This window comes from Stegostoma tigrinum, chromosome 16 (assembly GCF_030684315.1).
Source record: "Stegostoma tigrinum isolate sSteTig4 chromosome 16, sSteTig4.hap1, whole genome shotgun sequence".
NCBI lineage: Eukaryota > Metazoa > Chordata > Chondrichthyes > Orectolobiformes > Stegostomatidae > Stegostoma > Stegostoma tigrinum.
Genome location: NC_081369.1, coordinates 17,991,412 through 18,008,181, shown reverse-complemented (window position 1 = coordinate 18,008,181; position 16,770 = coordinate 17,991,412). Strand labels below are relative to the sequence as shown.

The following is a 16,770-nucleotide window of genomic DNA, read 5'->3' as shown; positions in this document are numbered from 1 at the left end:
ATGTTTTCTCAATGCTCGAATGAAAAACTGGGTGTGATTTGGAGATTTGCAGTTAGTTGTTATTTCACTCAAGGGCAATTTTTTAGATTCCAATGATGTACACACACCTGAAAATCACAACGTCATATGAAGCAGACTAAAGATAATATAAAATATGCTGTTAAGTGTCCCGAAGTGACAAGATGGGATTGAAAAGGAATTGCTTAGAAAATACAGGGGACAGACGCCTATCCCAATTGTTGGCTTATTCTTGTACCTCGGAGATCTGGTCACCTTATGCTTCAACACAGTCCTCCAGAATCCCAGGAGATAGGTGGACCCAATCTTTCTTTCCAGGACCACAAAATCCATATAAAAGTTATGCTTGTGGCATTTAAGACATGTCCAACTCTCTTTTCTGGCTTGGGTTCATAGGTGTTCAACACTTGTCCTTACACCTGCTCATATCATGATGCAGGACCAGGCTTTGAGATGGATTTGTGGGAAAAGAAGGGAGGTTTGATGCAGAGATTGGATTCTGGCCCAGACAGACATTCAGGAGAAGCAGTCAACTTGACAGTTGGATAGGATCATTGCCAAAGTTCCTGGTTAAAGATTGCTGGTAGTACACATACCTAGAATTAGATATCAGGTGCCTCAAGATGGTTGGCATGGCAATGCCCTGAATAAATCTTTCCACCAGGCTGAAAGAAAAATCATTACAGTTGACGAGGACATTTCTAAAAACAAACGCTGTTGAAAATAAACAGCAAAATCTTTTCTCCTTTGGAGTTTATTCGATTATTCAAGTCTGAGTTCCAAATTATAGCCCTGGTAACCCTTCTCATTGAAGGTCAAGCAAATGCTAATCCTGCTGGTCAGAGCTAATTCTGCTCTCAAAGTGGGGACTTGAAGAGAATAAGGGCTAGAACATTATTGTCCTATTTCCAACCCACACTCTCTGAGAGTGAGTTTGCAGAGTAACCTTCATAGATTGATTTGACCTCTCTTGGATTTTCAGGATGGTAGTATAAAGCTGATTGTTGCTCCTTGTATAGATACTTCCTAAATCGGATCACCTCATCCTTTGTATCTGCAGTTTCAGGTAACACTGATTTAATTTACTGTGACCTCTCATCAGGCTATAGGATATACACTCAAATAAGCTGTAAAGGGAAGTAAAAGGCATTTCTGCCCCCACTCAACCCTGTAAATATTTACATATGGTTAAATTCCATGCATCAAATATGTAGAATTATTTTGCTGCTTTAATTGAATATATTCAAAAATCTTGAAGGATGCTGCATTAAATTTTATCCATTGCAAACAATACTAAGAAAATATGTAAAATTTTCTCTTCATATTTCTTGATTCTCCAAAAGTTACTGTCTTGAGCCAGAATATGATGTTATGGGCTTGTCAGTCAATTCTGTCAAGGTTAGACAGAAAATGGCAGTGGACCATTCAAACAGGAGGCATGGCACAGTTGAATCTGCCAGATATTCCTGCCATTCCTAACTCAGGCTTTTTGGTGCCCATTGCACTGTTCCAGTTGAGAGTAGTTAGATCAGTACAGACATGATATCCACCTGACAGTTTTCAGATTTCATGAAAATGACTCAAAAACAATCAGTGATTGAGGGAAAACATGAAGAACAGAAAAATGTTCCTGTAGGAGAGGTGATCATAGATATGTAAAGTAGCAATTTATAATGCAATGGATTAGCAAAAGAGAACAGTCCATTGTGAATGCCAGCAGAGCCTTGTTTTTTTGTGTGAATCCCAAACAAGATCTTCATTTGACTTTTTTCTCAGTAAACTTCTTACTTTGGCAGGTTGAATCTGTACGGATTATAGTAACATCAGACCCATGAGTGTTGTATAGCTATCTTGGAAATTTTCTAGGATCAATGAATAATTTGATCATGAAACATTTTTGTTGTCACTTGGGTCTTATTATTAGTTCATTATCACAGCAACGCTTCCTGTGAAGCAAAGCTTTTTACAAAGATATGAAGCAGGCCGGTAGTACTTGTTGTGAATACTGTTATTGGGCTTTTTGCCCTTTATAAATATCTAACTGTGCCACTACTGCATTATTAAAAGATGTTAACTGTGTGCCATTTCAAATATTCAGTAATGCAGTACACGAGTTTGTAGTTCTTCTTACCTGAAACTTGAAAATAAACAACTGAAGACAAAAGTGTGTGCAATGAATATAAATCAGCTGGCCAGCTTTGCTTCAAGCTTTCACTTACATCAGTCATAATTAATACAGTAACCTCATCAACAACTCAAAACTCAACTGGTAATATTGACTTCACAATAGTGACAGTCAGCAGGAACACGGCCAACATACAAGAAATCATCCCCGTGTACATGTAACGGATTATCAAGAATAGGATTGAGATTGTGGTGAAAAGCACTTTCTTAATTGCCAATGTTCACTAGGGATTTATTTGAGTAATTCGGGAATTGAAGTAAACAGCAGTTGTTGCACGCAATGTTTAGTCCTGCTGCTCCCTCCCTGTAAAGCACAGCACGCAACTGGGACATTTGAGCTAAGCAACCTGTCGTTATATTATTTAGTTCTTTCTTGCATGTTTTGAAATATATTGTATCTTTTTAACTGAAATATATCTGTGACATTGGGTTATTGCAAATGTTCAACACGTGTACAGTACAAAATGGAGGCTGCGAGATTGCTAAAAGCTGATCTTACTGAATTTACTGCTTTAGGTGGGATTGGCATGCCTCAGAGTAGCGGGTGGCAGCAGGCTTGCGCGGATGTCTCCCGAGCTGAGCCGTGTTAGTAGAATAGGGAGAAGGAGAAAATAATCATTTTGGTTCTGAATGGTCATATGCACCCCCTAGTGGTGATGCATGGGCGGCATTCAAACAGAACTGAGCCTTATTGATGATTAGCCCAATCTCCTGCCGGTGGGAAATGGGCTTTTTTTAAACATTGAATTTTAAATAGCTTTAAAAGAAAGAAAAACAACTTCCTAGTACCTTAATGGGCCGCAGTACTACCTGGAAGAGAGCTCAGGCATACAGTTCAGAAGATAATGACCCTTGGCCACACTCAGCTAGAAAGCAGTGGGATACTATCATTCATCTTGGCTTCCAATCGTTAGTGAGCTGGATGTACGGAACAATCACACAAGGTTTTCATTTAGAGACTCATGTTGGAAAGTACATCTATGTGAATATCTAGTGGGTGTTGATGATCCCCATTGTTAAATAAAGGGCTGAGAAATGGTTAATTGGGCAAAGTACCAAACAGGTGGTTGTGGAATCACAAGTCTCTGTGTTAAAAATAAAACTTCAATATCATTGGTGAACCTTTATGTATATTTTCTTTAAAATTGATCATTTTGTTGGTTAAGTTGGTGGTTGAGGAATTTAGGAGGGTGAACACGAGCCTAAAGGTGCATATTGTCCCCGATACATTGCAGTAAACTCTTTCACATTGCTTTGAAACATATGGGATAGTAACATCATTGACACAGCATGTCACACTGTGTCATTTTCAACAGAAGTATTCATTACAAAATTGATCTTGACTTTCAGCATTGACTCTAATCATCCCTTCACATAGAAAAGAAAACAGAATGCCATGAGCTGTTTAAGGCAATGAAATTCAAACTAATCTATGTATTAGTCTGTAAACATCAGGGTGCCTTTCGCTGTCACTTCAAAAAGATGGTGTCAGTTACTGAAATGAAAGCCGGTTATCATTGGAGAAAGGCTTACTACATATAATAAGGATAGAAGTATGGAAAACATACGCTAAGAATAAGAAAAAAAAATAGGAGAACTACTTAATATAGAATTCCATAAACATTCTATTTATGGTGCATGACTGCAAATAGTTTGAAATCTGATTAACTTGGAGAACCTCAGAATCCCTTCTTGGAATTTTTGGGTTCACCAATCCCATTTTGGTATTTTACATCTTAGCAATTACCATGCAGGTTCAATTAATCCATTTGAAACCTGTGACTGAAACACATTCTAACCCAGAGCACATGGCCAATGTGGACATATACTAGATCATCAATAATGTTGTCATCTTGCACCTTTTGTGAGCCACATCCTTCAGTAAAGGTTTTCTGACAAGAAGTAGATGATGGAACCCCCTCCAAATGTACATCCATGGATTTCTCTCAGCCCCTTTGCCCTAGGGATCCCCATGTGTAAACACCATCTGGTTCATGGCAACTCTTGTATCAGTGACCAAGAATCCAGAACCAGGATTTATTCTCTAACACCTGTTGGTATAGTCAGCAACAAGATTAGAGATTTAAACTAAGGGAAATGTTGGTAATGTCCATTTACTAGATCAAACATACAACCGTGAATAAAGATTTGAGTCTGGGGGAAAACAGCAAGAGGAAGTCCAGAATTTGGAGGAGGAGAATAAAGGAGCATTTAGTAAACATGATATTTTTGGCAGAATGGCAGGCAACCCTTTCATGATACAAAGTGGTCTCAAGGAGCCCCAGCAAAACTGGAATCAATGGATATCATGGGGCAAACTCTCCAATGGGTGGAGTCAGGGGGTGATGGTTGTGGTCACTGGAGGTCAGTCGTCTCATCTCTGGGACATCTCTGCAGCAATTCTTCAGGGTAGTGTCATAGGCCCAACCATTTTCAGCTACTTCATCAATAACATTCTTTCCATCATAAAGTCAGAAGTGGGGCTGTTGGCCAATGATTGCACAATGTTCAGTGCCATTCATGACTCCTCAGATGTTGAAACAGTCCATGTCCAAATGAACAAGCTCTGGACAATATCTAGGTTTGGGTTGACAAGTGGCAACTAACATTCACGCCACACAAATGCCAGGCAATGACTGTCTCCAATAAGAGACAATCTAACCACTGCTCCTTATCATTCAATGTTGTTACCATCACTGAATCTTCTACTATCAACAGCCGGGGGCTAACATTGACCAGAAACTCAATTAGACTGGCCGTGTAAATACAGCAGCTACAAGAGCCGGTCAGAGACTAGGAATACTATGATGACTAACTCACCTCCTGACTCCCAAAGCCTCTTCCACAATCTACAAGCCACAAGTCAGGACTGTGACAGAATCCTCCCCACTTGCATAGATGGGTGCAGTTCCAACAACTCTCAGGAAGCTGACACCATCCAGGATAAACTGCCCACTTGACTGGCACCACATCCACAAGCATCCACTAAATCTACCGCTGGCGTTCAGTATACACTGCTGCCATCTACAAGATGCACTGCAAAAATTCACCAAAGACCACTTCCATCTAGAAGGACAATGGCAGCAGATACATGGAAATAACACCACCTTGACTTGGCAATATATCGCTGTTCCTTCACTGTCGCTGGGTCATACTCCTCGTATTCCCCTAAGGGCATTCTGAGTCTACCTACAGCACACAGACTGCAGCTGGTTAAGGAGGCAGCTCACCATCACCTTCTCGAAGGCAACTAGAGATGGGCAATAAATGTTGGTCAGCAGGTTTGGCAGCATCTATAGGAAGAAATCAGAATTAACATTTCAAGTCTGGTGGGGCTTCATCAGAACCCTTTCATGATCACCCTCTTCCTCATTACTTTGATGTTTGTGCCAATATTTTAGAAAGATTCATTGCTTTCATTTGACTCATTCATCATTTCCTTTCCCTTTTATAATAAATTGCTGTATGTTTTATTGTGCTTGAAGGAATGTTTTTGATTTTTTTTTGAATATTGGTTTGAGTATTATTTAATTTGATGGCGTGCAATGTTTTATGTATATCTTTTGATTAAAATGTAATATTTTAAATGGAATTTATTATACCCTAGCAGCTTCCCATTAAACGGTGTACACTATTTAATAATTGACAATTATTAATTTTGGACAGTTTATAACAATATAAGTCAATTTAAGGATATGGGCTTGGTCAACCAATCACCTTTTCTCAGTGTACTCTGTTTTTTCTGCTTTCTAATGTTCTTACATGGTTTATCTAAAACACAACATTGCTCTTATGCATTGCTCAACACGACAATACTGAAACTTTTTAGTGACAACGTGCATATGACCGTTGTTTATTTCTGGTCACATGATTAGCTAAATTACATTTAGTGTGAGATCAGATAACAGAGTAAGAGCTTCAGAATATCTGTGTTCTTTTACAAAGTAGCCTTTCAATCAAATGCACTAATTGAAACAGTGGGAGCATAAAAGTGCTTAGCAGAATTAGTTTAGATAAGGGAAGCATTGTTTGCTGCTAAGACATGGCTTCCTGTTTAGCTCAATTTCAGCATAATGCAAGTTACATAAATGATTAAAGACTTGAAGATACAAACTTAAATCTGTCTTTCATATGGAAGGAAACAATTTGTACACATTAAAGTGTAAATCAAACCTGCCTTATTATGCATTATTAGACCATCGCTTAGTTAGTTTATATCTCCATAGCCAACAGCACATCTTTCATTGTTTACTGCAGCACATCATTCTCTGCTGATGGGTTGAGGAAGTGGGGGGTGGGTGAGGGTTGGATGAGGTAACCTTTTCACTATTATCAGATGTGAGTATTCTGCTGTATGTGAACTCTATATTTAAAGAGCAGAACTCTTGTCTCTTGCTTGTGGGAATAGACAGAGTGGCGCATGAGCCCATAGCCCAAGAGCCTTGGATGATAACAGTCAGTGAAAGTTGATTTCAGTCTGATACAAATTGAAAAAAAGATCCTGCAAGATGTATTTTTGTTTCCAAAGTAGTATTGATAACTGGATTCATATCAGCAGAATGAGTGAAAAAAGGAATGTAGGAATATAGGAACTCATAAGACTGCACTCACAATAATTGATAATTCTCAATCATTCACTCCTTTAAATACCTAATTAATTATCCTGAATTTCTTTTAGCCTTCCTGGCCAGCCCATTTCAAATGTTTCTCACTCCCTGCATAAAATATTTAAGTTTTCTCCCTTTTCTGTTCCAAGCTTGAGCCATATCTCCTATTTCTAGAGAGTTTGTGGCATTCTCCAACAAATTATAACAGCTCAATTGTCTGTTCTTCTGTGGCCTTCTCTTGTCAAGTGTGACCATACCCATGCTTTGTACAAGTTTAACAGCATCTCAGGGGATTTGTCCTTCATCCTCACAAATTTCACCAACCAACTGAATTTCCTCATTGCTGGCACACACTACTATTGGTTTTTGTAAGCTATCCACTTACTGCCAGAGGTTTCTCTTTTTGGTTACCTGAAGACAATTTGTTTCTGTTCCCATAGTCTGTTTTGCCTCTCCACTTGCAGTACCCTTAATCTGATCATTTGAAATTTCTTTGGCTATTCATTAGCCACATTCTACTGTTTATTCTGTGCAGGTGAGTGCAAAAGCAATATTTAAAGGGAAAAGGGTAGGATTGGAGAATCCTTCATTCTGCCTGGTCATAGTCCATTTCCTATCAAACACCATTTAAAAGAACTGATTGCCTAGTCATTGCCTCACTGTTCCATGTGGGAGCTCGTTGCAGCAAATGATTGTCATGACTCCTACATTACAGCACTTCTAAAAAACGTAAATGGCTATAAAGGACTCAGGGAGACAATTTGAAGGTGCCCTATAAATGCTGGGCTTTCTTTTATTTAATTGGCTTTGCAATAGGCAATGTGGTTTCTTTTATTTCAGTTTTCAGCTTTCCAGCTGAGTTACACGCCTCAACTCCTCAGGGATTATACTTGGTAGATTCTCTTTAATCTTTGGTAAGCAAAATGAACAATGACTAGCTCAGCCAAATGTTCATTCATTTTGAAGGCAACTGCTTGGCCCTAAAGTATCCTGTACTGTGATGAGCAAACCATTGCCATGTCAAGCCAATGGGAATGTTCCTCATGCACTTACTTAAAATATGAGATGGTAATGAGCTGTAGGCCAATTTGAATGCAGCCAGAATGATGTTGGCTCCATGACTTGTATTTGATCAGTTTTGCTTTTAAAAAGAGTAACAGTAATTTGCTGCCAGTCTCTCAAAAATGTTTACACTGAGTTGTCACCAGTGTTGGTGAGAGCTGCCTCAGGATCAGGAATGTTGAAGCTAAAGAAAAACAAGAGACCCATTTTACACATCAAACCCATTTTACAACTCAAGTTCATAACCAATCTGCGACTTAATTCCAAGACTCTGTTGTTGGCATATGCTACTTTATAGATATTTTCCTACTACCTGTTTTTATACAACTGAATTCAGCCCACCTGACTCAGAGATATGGACATTACCACTGCATCACATACGCACTTTATACACTTAATTAACAAAAGCAAATACATTTCAGATATAAAATGAACAATTGGTCTAGAGTCAAGTCACATTTGTGGAAGAAATTTCTAAACTTTTACGACCCTGTGTTGAAATGTTTACTCTTCTGATTTCACTGTAAATGTAGTTTCAATTGATAAACAATGCCTCCCTGTTCTAGACTTCCTCACCAGCAGAAGTAGTTTCCAACAAAACCAATCTATTACACTGCATACCTTAATATTTTAATCAAATTATCCCATACCATTATAAATTCCAGGGAATGTACAGCGTGTGTAATCTCTCCTCATAATTTATTCTGTTCAGTCAAAGAATCAGTCTGGCAAAACTACTTCACACTCTATCCAAGTCATTATGTGCTTTCCAAGATGTGGTGTCCAGGACTGCTCGTAGCACCATCTTAGCTCTTAGCTCAGTTAGCCCTTGTGTTACTGTTCGAATGCAACTAGACACATGTTAATGCAAATTACCAGTACCTTAGAACCCCTAATGCCTCAATTCTGGTCAGTTCTGCCCCTGTCCATGTTTCATTTCTAACTGCACAGACTGCACCTCTTGAATTAAAATTATATATTCAACTTGCCTGTGCCTGCGTGATAACATGAAATACATAGCTGTTTTGCTCGCTTGGGTATTATAGTGACTACTCCACTCACCCTGGTTGTACAATCTCACCATGAAGAAATCCTTTTTGCAGCGAATGCAACTTCTAGTTGGAACAATCTTGAAAAAACGTCCAAAAGGAATGTACTTGTTCCAGCAGAGAACATCAGTGATCGAAAGAAACCTTCACAGGCTAGATCATTTTTCAACTTCTTAAGCCTTATCACTTTGCTGAGGAGGGGCTCTCAACTGGATAGGAGCAAACCTAGAGCAAGGTAAATAAGGGAGAAAATTAGACAAAAACTCTTCTTTGAAGAACACAGTTTAAATCGCCTAATAATAATAATGACAGATGCATACAGGTCCTGTTTGTCCTCAAGGTACTGTTTATTATAGAAGGCTCATTCCAACGCTGCGATGTGTAATGATCTTCACTTTAACTTCCAGTTCTTCTCTTCAGTGAAGCTGGTGCGACTGGCATGAAATGTAATCACATATACAAAGGATTTGCTGAATGTTTGCTGAAGTTGGGAGACAGTCTGGCCAAAAATATTGAAGGGGAGGCCGAAGAGTTGAAGGAACTGGACACAGTTTGCCGGTGAGCTTGTAGTTATTTACAACAAGGAGGTCCTTTCTCCTGGCATTTTTAAGGACAGGGGTAGAAATCCCACATTTCCACAGGTGGTTTAACAGAAAAATGGGAGTAAACCATCTCAGGATGCTCCCTGGCCCTTCAGCAACAATAGAAACATATTCATATGGAAAGCCATGTCAAAAAACTGCTAAGCTATCATTCCAAGAACAAAAAAAGGATGCAGTTGCATCTGTATATCACTCCTTTCACCACAATAAGATGTTCCAAGTGCTTAATAGCTGGTGAAGCACTATGGAAGCGCAGTCACTTAGAAATTTACAAAATACTTCACAATTTGTGCACATCAAGCTCCCACCAACAGCAAAGTGACAATAACTAAATAATCTGTTCTTGTGTTTTTGATTTGGAATTAAATTTTAGCTCAGATTTTGGGAATAGCTGCCGATTTCTTCTTTGTAATAATGACATGAGATCGTTTAGATCCATCCAACAAGGCAGACGGCATGTTTGTTTAATGTCTCGTTTGAAATACAGTGGCCTGCAAAAGTGCTGCATACTTGTGCTACTGCACTGGAGCGTCAGCCTAAATTGTCAAGGTCAGCTTTCAGGGGTGGATTTGTAAACCCACAACCTTCTGACTCAGAGAGTAGAGGGCCATCACCCAAGGCTGACACCCAGAAGGGGGCGAATGAAGATGAGATCAATGGATCGTCGGGAGGGAAGAATTATGTTTTCACCTCGCTGCTGTCATGTAAACTTGGCATTTGGATCAACTGGTTTAGAAAGTACAATATGATTTACAATATATTTGTTAGACCTTAGCTGGATTATTTTGTACAGTTGTGGGTGCCACATTATAGGAAAGATGTGAATGCATTGGAGAGAGTGCAGAAATGATTCACAAGAATGGCTCCAGGAATGAGAAACTTCAGTCATATGCATAGATTGAAGAAACTGAAATTGTTCCTCTTGGAGAGAAGGCCGAGAGGAAATTTGACAGAGATTTTCAAAGTCATAAACAGGCTGGATAGAGTTGATGGGGAATAGCTGCTACCACTTCATGAAAGAAACAAGAACAGAGGGTGTAAACTTAAAAGAAGCAAGGGCGATGTGAGAAAAAAAAACTCTTTTCACACAGCAAGTAGTTAAGGTATGGAATGCCCCATCTGGAAATGTGGTGGAGGCAGGGTCAATTGAGAAATTCAAGAGGGCGTTGGATGATTATTTGGATAATAATGGTATTTAGTGAGATGGAGAAAAGGTAGTAGATTAGCACTAAGTAACAGAGCTAGTGCAGGCTGAATGTCCTCCTTCTGCCCAGCAACAATTCTGTGATATACTTTCACTAAAAATCAGTGGAAATTTTAATGGACAGCAATTTAACAATAGAGCATAGAACATTACAGCACAGCACAGGCCCTTCGGCCCTCGATGTTGTGCTGACCTCAAGTTTATATCGAGGCAGCAAAAGAAACATTTACAGCAGGGTGGCAGTCTTTTTGAGGGAAGAGAAAAAAGTGGTTTGGAATAAACCTTCATTGAACAGGGAAATAGCTATGTTAATTCCCTGCCAAGAAATTCCCTCAGTTGGTAATAATACAGATGTCCAGAGCTGTGTTATGCTCTTGACTAAGTTTTCATAATTTCCCAATTCAGCAGTTCCTGATTTCCATTTCGTGCCTTTCTCATAGAAATAGAACAAATCCATTTTGTTAATCATACAAGTACTTAAATGTTAAATTCCAAATTTCTAGCTTTTCTGTCTAGCTCTTACATTTGAAATAAATGCTGTATCTTTCTCTCATTTAATCATCTCAAATTGAGGATGTTTTGGGGGTGATGTTGTCCACCCACAAGCCTTTATGTAAAGACATTTCCTCTGGATTCACATTTAACTGACTTAGTTCCAATGTTGAGATGATATTCCAGATTCTCCTACTAGAGGGAAGAGATGTTCCCTGTTTATTCTGTTATTTCCCATCAAGCTCTCATTTCTAAGAAATATAATTCAAGCTGCTCTGTGTTTTTAAGCCACAGTGAAGGCAGAATTTTCCCAGGTGCTTATGAATTCTCAGCAGTGGGACAGGTAGGAGTCATTCAGACCACATTTGGGAGCAGGGAGACTGATTGAGCAATTTTCCCTAGTGTCCTTTTAATTGGGTGGTCTCTAGTCAGACACTTGGCAGGTTCAGACTGACCAGTAGGAAGATTTAAGCACTGTCGAGGCAGGTAGGAAAAAGTAAGGGGCATATCAACATGGACACACCACTGGATGTATAATTCTAAATGAGAATTTCATAGTCTAAGAGATGTAAGACCCTCTGGCAGAAATGTTTGGATTGAGGGCATGGCCTTTCCTCTCACCTCTTTCTTGATGGAATGGAACCTGCAGCGTCGCTAGGCCTCCCTCCAGGTGCAGGGAGGCTGCCTCTGTGGAATAGGACACAACCTGGGTCCTAATTGGGCTGAAAGTTTATAAATTGCCAGCCTGCTTGTATGCAGTGGCCCACCAATTCACTTCACAGATCAGCAGAGAAACCTCTCCAGTAGCGAAGATGCATCATGAAGCCAAACTGATGTGGATTCCCTGTCTTCCCCATTCACTTCCATCACCCACCTCAAAACCCATCACCAGAGACCTATGAAAATTCATCAATGTGTGCGTCACCATTTTGGCATAATGTTTATGGACCTTGTCAATATGGACAGAATGTCTTTTGCAGAGGAGGATGGTAAATATTTTGATACAGTGTGGGCCACCCCCAGACACAACAGGACTGTTTTTCAGTATCTCTGCCTGGGTTGAAGATGGGCTTGGGTTGCTAACTCCTCTGCTTCCATTGGTCCCTGACTGCTGCTGTATTGAGAAGTCCAGCTAGATTTGCTGCTGTTTTCAGCTAAGGAGAGGGGTGGGTCATGTAAAGCATGTAGCATCCTAACTCCAAATTGATGAAACATGCACCAACAAAAGTTTGTCCATTGGGTCCAGCTTTCCTGCTCCTCTGATGCTGCTTGGCCTGCTGTGTTCATCCAGCTCTACACCTTGTTATCTCAGACTCCAGTATTGGCAGTTCCTACTATCCCTTTGTCCATTTTTCGCATTTTGAACAGCAAGATAAAAATATTTAAATATATTTTAAACTTCTACATTAGTATGGCCAGAAAGAACAGGACTGAGTGTAACAGATGCCCACCCTCCTCTGTTCCAGAGTAATAGCCCCAAGCTGACTCAGACTGTCAGCAGGTTCCCCCATTCCTTGATATTGAGATGTCCCGAGCACTGGCAATAGCAGGTGGGCAGAACATTCATACAGATTGATATAAATTGTTAGTAAATATAATATTTTAACTTGATAACATTTAAATTTTATCTTTCAAAGTAATGGTTTTACATTTGATGGTACATTAACATGATGGAAATCCACTTTTACTGTTTTGATCCTGGTCACTCTCAGTTAAAGTTGTGAATTTGAGGAGCATGTACAGGGACAAAACAGTGTTACAGAGTTGTTGTTTAAAGGAGTTCAATAAATATCAGGCGGACAAATAAACCATGCTATAATTTAAACAACATGATAACAGAGAAGGCAATTGTGAGGCATCACTTTGCTAGTGTAGGAGATGAGTGCTGCAAAGCAGCAAAGTATACATTTAATCAAAATAATCAACATGTTGTTTTGCAGCTAAATTAAGCCTTGTATTCAAATCTATCATGTTCACAAGGTTAGATTTAAGATAGTATTAAAACCATTGGATCAACTTTAAAGTAGCAAAATATATACATGAAACTTAGTAAAGTATATTCAGATCAATTTTTGCCCTTATGTTTTCTACTATTGTTGACCAGCATTTAATAGTATGCATGGAAGTGCCGTAGGAAGGGACAGATTGTTAAAGCACTTTATATTAGGAGTTAATAACATACCATCCTGGAGGACAATTCTGTGTGACGTGTGGGATATTGATGTATCACACTGGAGGTTATGGATGTGAAACACTGGAGGATAAGTAAATTGTTTGCTCCAATGATCATACATAATGGGATGAATGGAAGAGCTGAATATTCTTTAAATGGAGAAAGACTGCTGAAAGCTGCAGCACAGAGGAATTTGTGGATCCTACGAGAATAGGAGGAGACCATATTGAAAATATAATCTTAATGAGCTTTACAGGGTAAATAAAGATCAGTTGTTTCTCTTTTGGGAGAGTCATGCACCGATGGCATAACTTCATTATTTAACAAAGAGATGCCGAGGATTGTATTTTTTTCTTAGAAGGTTGTGAATCGGTGGGAATTCAATACTGCAAAGGACTGCTGAGGCTGAATTATGAAATGTATTCAGGGCTGATATGGACAATTTTTAATCAATAAGGGTATCTAGGGATTTGTGAAACAGTAGGAAAGTTGAGGATTATCAAATCAGCCACAACCTCATTGAATGGTGGAGCAGATATGATGGATTGAATACTGTTGCTCCTATTTCTTATGGTCATAACGAGGTCTGACAGTAGAAGATATTGAGGTGTGTCACAATAGAGGATATTGAGGTACAGCAGGATTGTGGTGTGACATGATGACCAAAATCTTTCAGAATTAAAAGATTTACAAAGACATCAAAGATACGGAAACAAGTAACTGGATTAGGCTGGCTGCATTTGTAAATATTTCTGTGACTGAAACCATTTGTCAGTACAGCAGCCATTATCAATGTAATTCTATGATCCATTTTCATGCTACTTTGCTCTTTAAGGCTAGATATTATTTTCACTTTTTTTTAATGGGTTGGTTCTGCAGCCAGTGCATGTGCCTTTCACATTACCAATCATTTGCTTGTTTGAAAAGGCTAAACTAGTGTCTTTTCATCCACGAGAAACAGCAGGAGAATTTTTTAAAAATTCTTTACCCAATTAAGTGTTTAACTAGATCTGTGTTTAAAATACATTATAATCAATGTTATTTGATAATCCTATAAATAATCATCCTAAACTGACAGAGAAATAGAAATTGTGGCATTTCACTGCCAGCAACCTGACTCCCATGGTGATCAGGCTTCCCTGTGCAAAGAATCATTTAAAATTTGGAGACTGCTTTTGTTGGAAATTGTATGCTGCAACAGCATGACATTGACTATTGGACACACTGCAAATGCCAATTCCTCCTCGTATGACATCATGGGGCAAATCTGGGGACCCTAAACTGACCTTTGCTGTGACTGAGCTCCTTCCTGGAGATCTAAACGTGGAGGCAATAAGTTTGTAGGTTGTTAGCTGTAGATGAGACAAATCATTAAACTGTTGTAATCTTAAAAACAATTTAACTCTTCTCAATTTGGACTGGTAATGGAACAAGATTAAGCTGTAACTTAACATGCTCTCTTTACAAGCACAAAATATCTCATCTTGTTTGGAGGTCTCCTCTTGAGATTTCTCAAGGGCTATCTTTTAATTTTCAGGTATTACTTTTTGGTTTCAGAAGCTTTTTTTCCAATTCCCTCTGTACCATTTATTAGGTGCTGCAGCCGTGTAGTAACAATACCTGAGATAACAAGGTGTGGAGCTGGATGTACACAGCGGGCCAAGCAGCATCAGAGGAGCAGGAACGCTGACGTTTCGGGTTGAGACCCTTCTTCAGAAACATCAACTTTCCTGCTTCTCTGATGCTGCTTGGCCTGCTGTGTTCATCCAGCTCTATACCGTGTTATCTCAGATTCTCCAGCATTGGCAGTTCCTACTATCTTAGTAACAATACCTTCTGCTTTTATGTTCACATATAGGCTACTTGGATACTGAGAAATTTATTTAAAATCAACTTTAATCAATCCTTAATAATGATCAACTCTTCAAAAATTTAACGCTGCAACACAAATGGAAACTGTTGACTTCTTAAACATCACAATATTTGAATTCACACTAGGTCACAGTCCCAAGTAAACAGCAAAGCAATTCTTTTCAAAACAACTGACTCAGAATTCTACACATAAAGTGTCATTTCCCATCCAGATTGGTAGGTCTCAGCCAACCCATTTCCATTACATATTCAGAATAATAAATATTGCAACAGTGTTTATTACAACAAAACTTACTGCATTTTCCCCATATAGCAGCTCCTGAGCTTATGCAGTCTTGAAATATAGTTCACATTTGTTTTTTTGTGGGAGGGAGGGCGGTGGAAGTGATGGTGTGGTGGTAAATCCAGAGACCTGTGTAACTTTCTGGGGACCAAAGTTAAAATCCCACCACAGCAAATGGTAGAATTTGAATTTAATAAAAATAAATCCTGGAATTAAATCTTAACATGACCATGAAACCATTGTCATAAAATCCGAGCGGATCCATTTCACTCTATGTACCACTGATGCTCTGTAGCAGCAGCATGTACTATCTACCGAGATATGCTGCAAAGATTCAGCACGATTCTGTAGGCTACGCCTTCCAAACCCAAACTCAAGACCACCACTGTCTAGAAGGACAAGGGCATCAGATAAGTAGGAATGCCACCACTTTCAAATTCCCCTCCAAGGGGCTCACCACCTTGATTTGGAAATATATCACAGTTCCTTCAGTTTTGCTGGGTCAAAATCCTGGAACTTGTTCCCTAATGGCATTGTGTGCCTACCTATACCAAACAGACTGCAGAACTTCAGAAGATTACACACTGACACCAGCCTCTGCCCCTCTCCCATACCCTTGCAGACTTCACTCCCTTGCAGCCTTTGCCCCTCTCCGTCACCCTTACAGCTTTCCCCTCTCCCTCTCTCTCCCACTCTCCCACTTCCCTTTTGCAGCCTCCTTGTCTCCTGCAGCACCTCACCTCTCTTCTTTCAGCTCAACCCTCAGCCCTCCTCCAGCGACTCCCTCACTACCACCACTTCCTTCCCTTATATCTTGCTACTTCTCTAATCACAGGCTGTTTCTCTCCTGCATTCGTAGCTGGTAGAGTCACTAGTGTCAGCAACTGGCAAGGTAGAGATCCAACCTGTGATTGGAGGAGCCACTCGTCACTCATATTATCCATTCTCTTTACATTTCTCCGATTGGCTGCGTCCATGAATGAACTGATGCAGAAGATTTGGGGATTTTGAAGGCACATTTGCCTGGTGCCGCTTTTTTGAAACCTAACTCTTACTATGCAAGAATGGTATAAGTATTATATATATATATATATATATATATATATATATAAAACAGTATAAGCAATCTCATACTCATTCTCAATACTCATCCAGTAGCTCTTTCACCATGACTGAACTCTTCCTCCTGCCTCCTCTGCCAATGAATGAACCCAATCCCGATGA

The 16,770-nt window shown here is 39.4% G+C and overlaps 1 protein-coding gene across 3 annotated transcripts in view; it reads left to right on the top strand.

Moving 5' to 3' along the window:
* nrn1la (neuritin 1-like a) overlaps positions 1-16,770 on the top strand; it is a 42,933-nt gene that overhangs the window by 9,930 nt on the left and 16,233 nt on the right. For all 3 annotated transcript variants that reach the window (XM_059651636.1, XM_059651635.1, XM_059651634.1), the window contains exon 2: positions 9,328-9,478. In XM_059651636.1, coding sequence (XP_059507619.1) covers positions 9,328-9,478 — 151 coding nt within the window. The remainder of the gene's footprint in view (positions 1-9,327; positions 9,479-16,770) is intronic.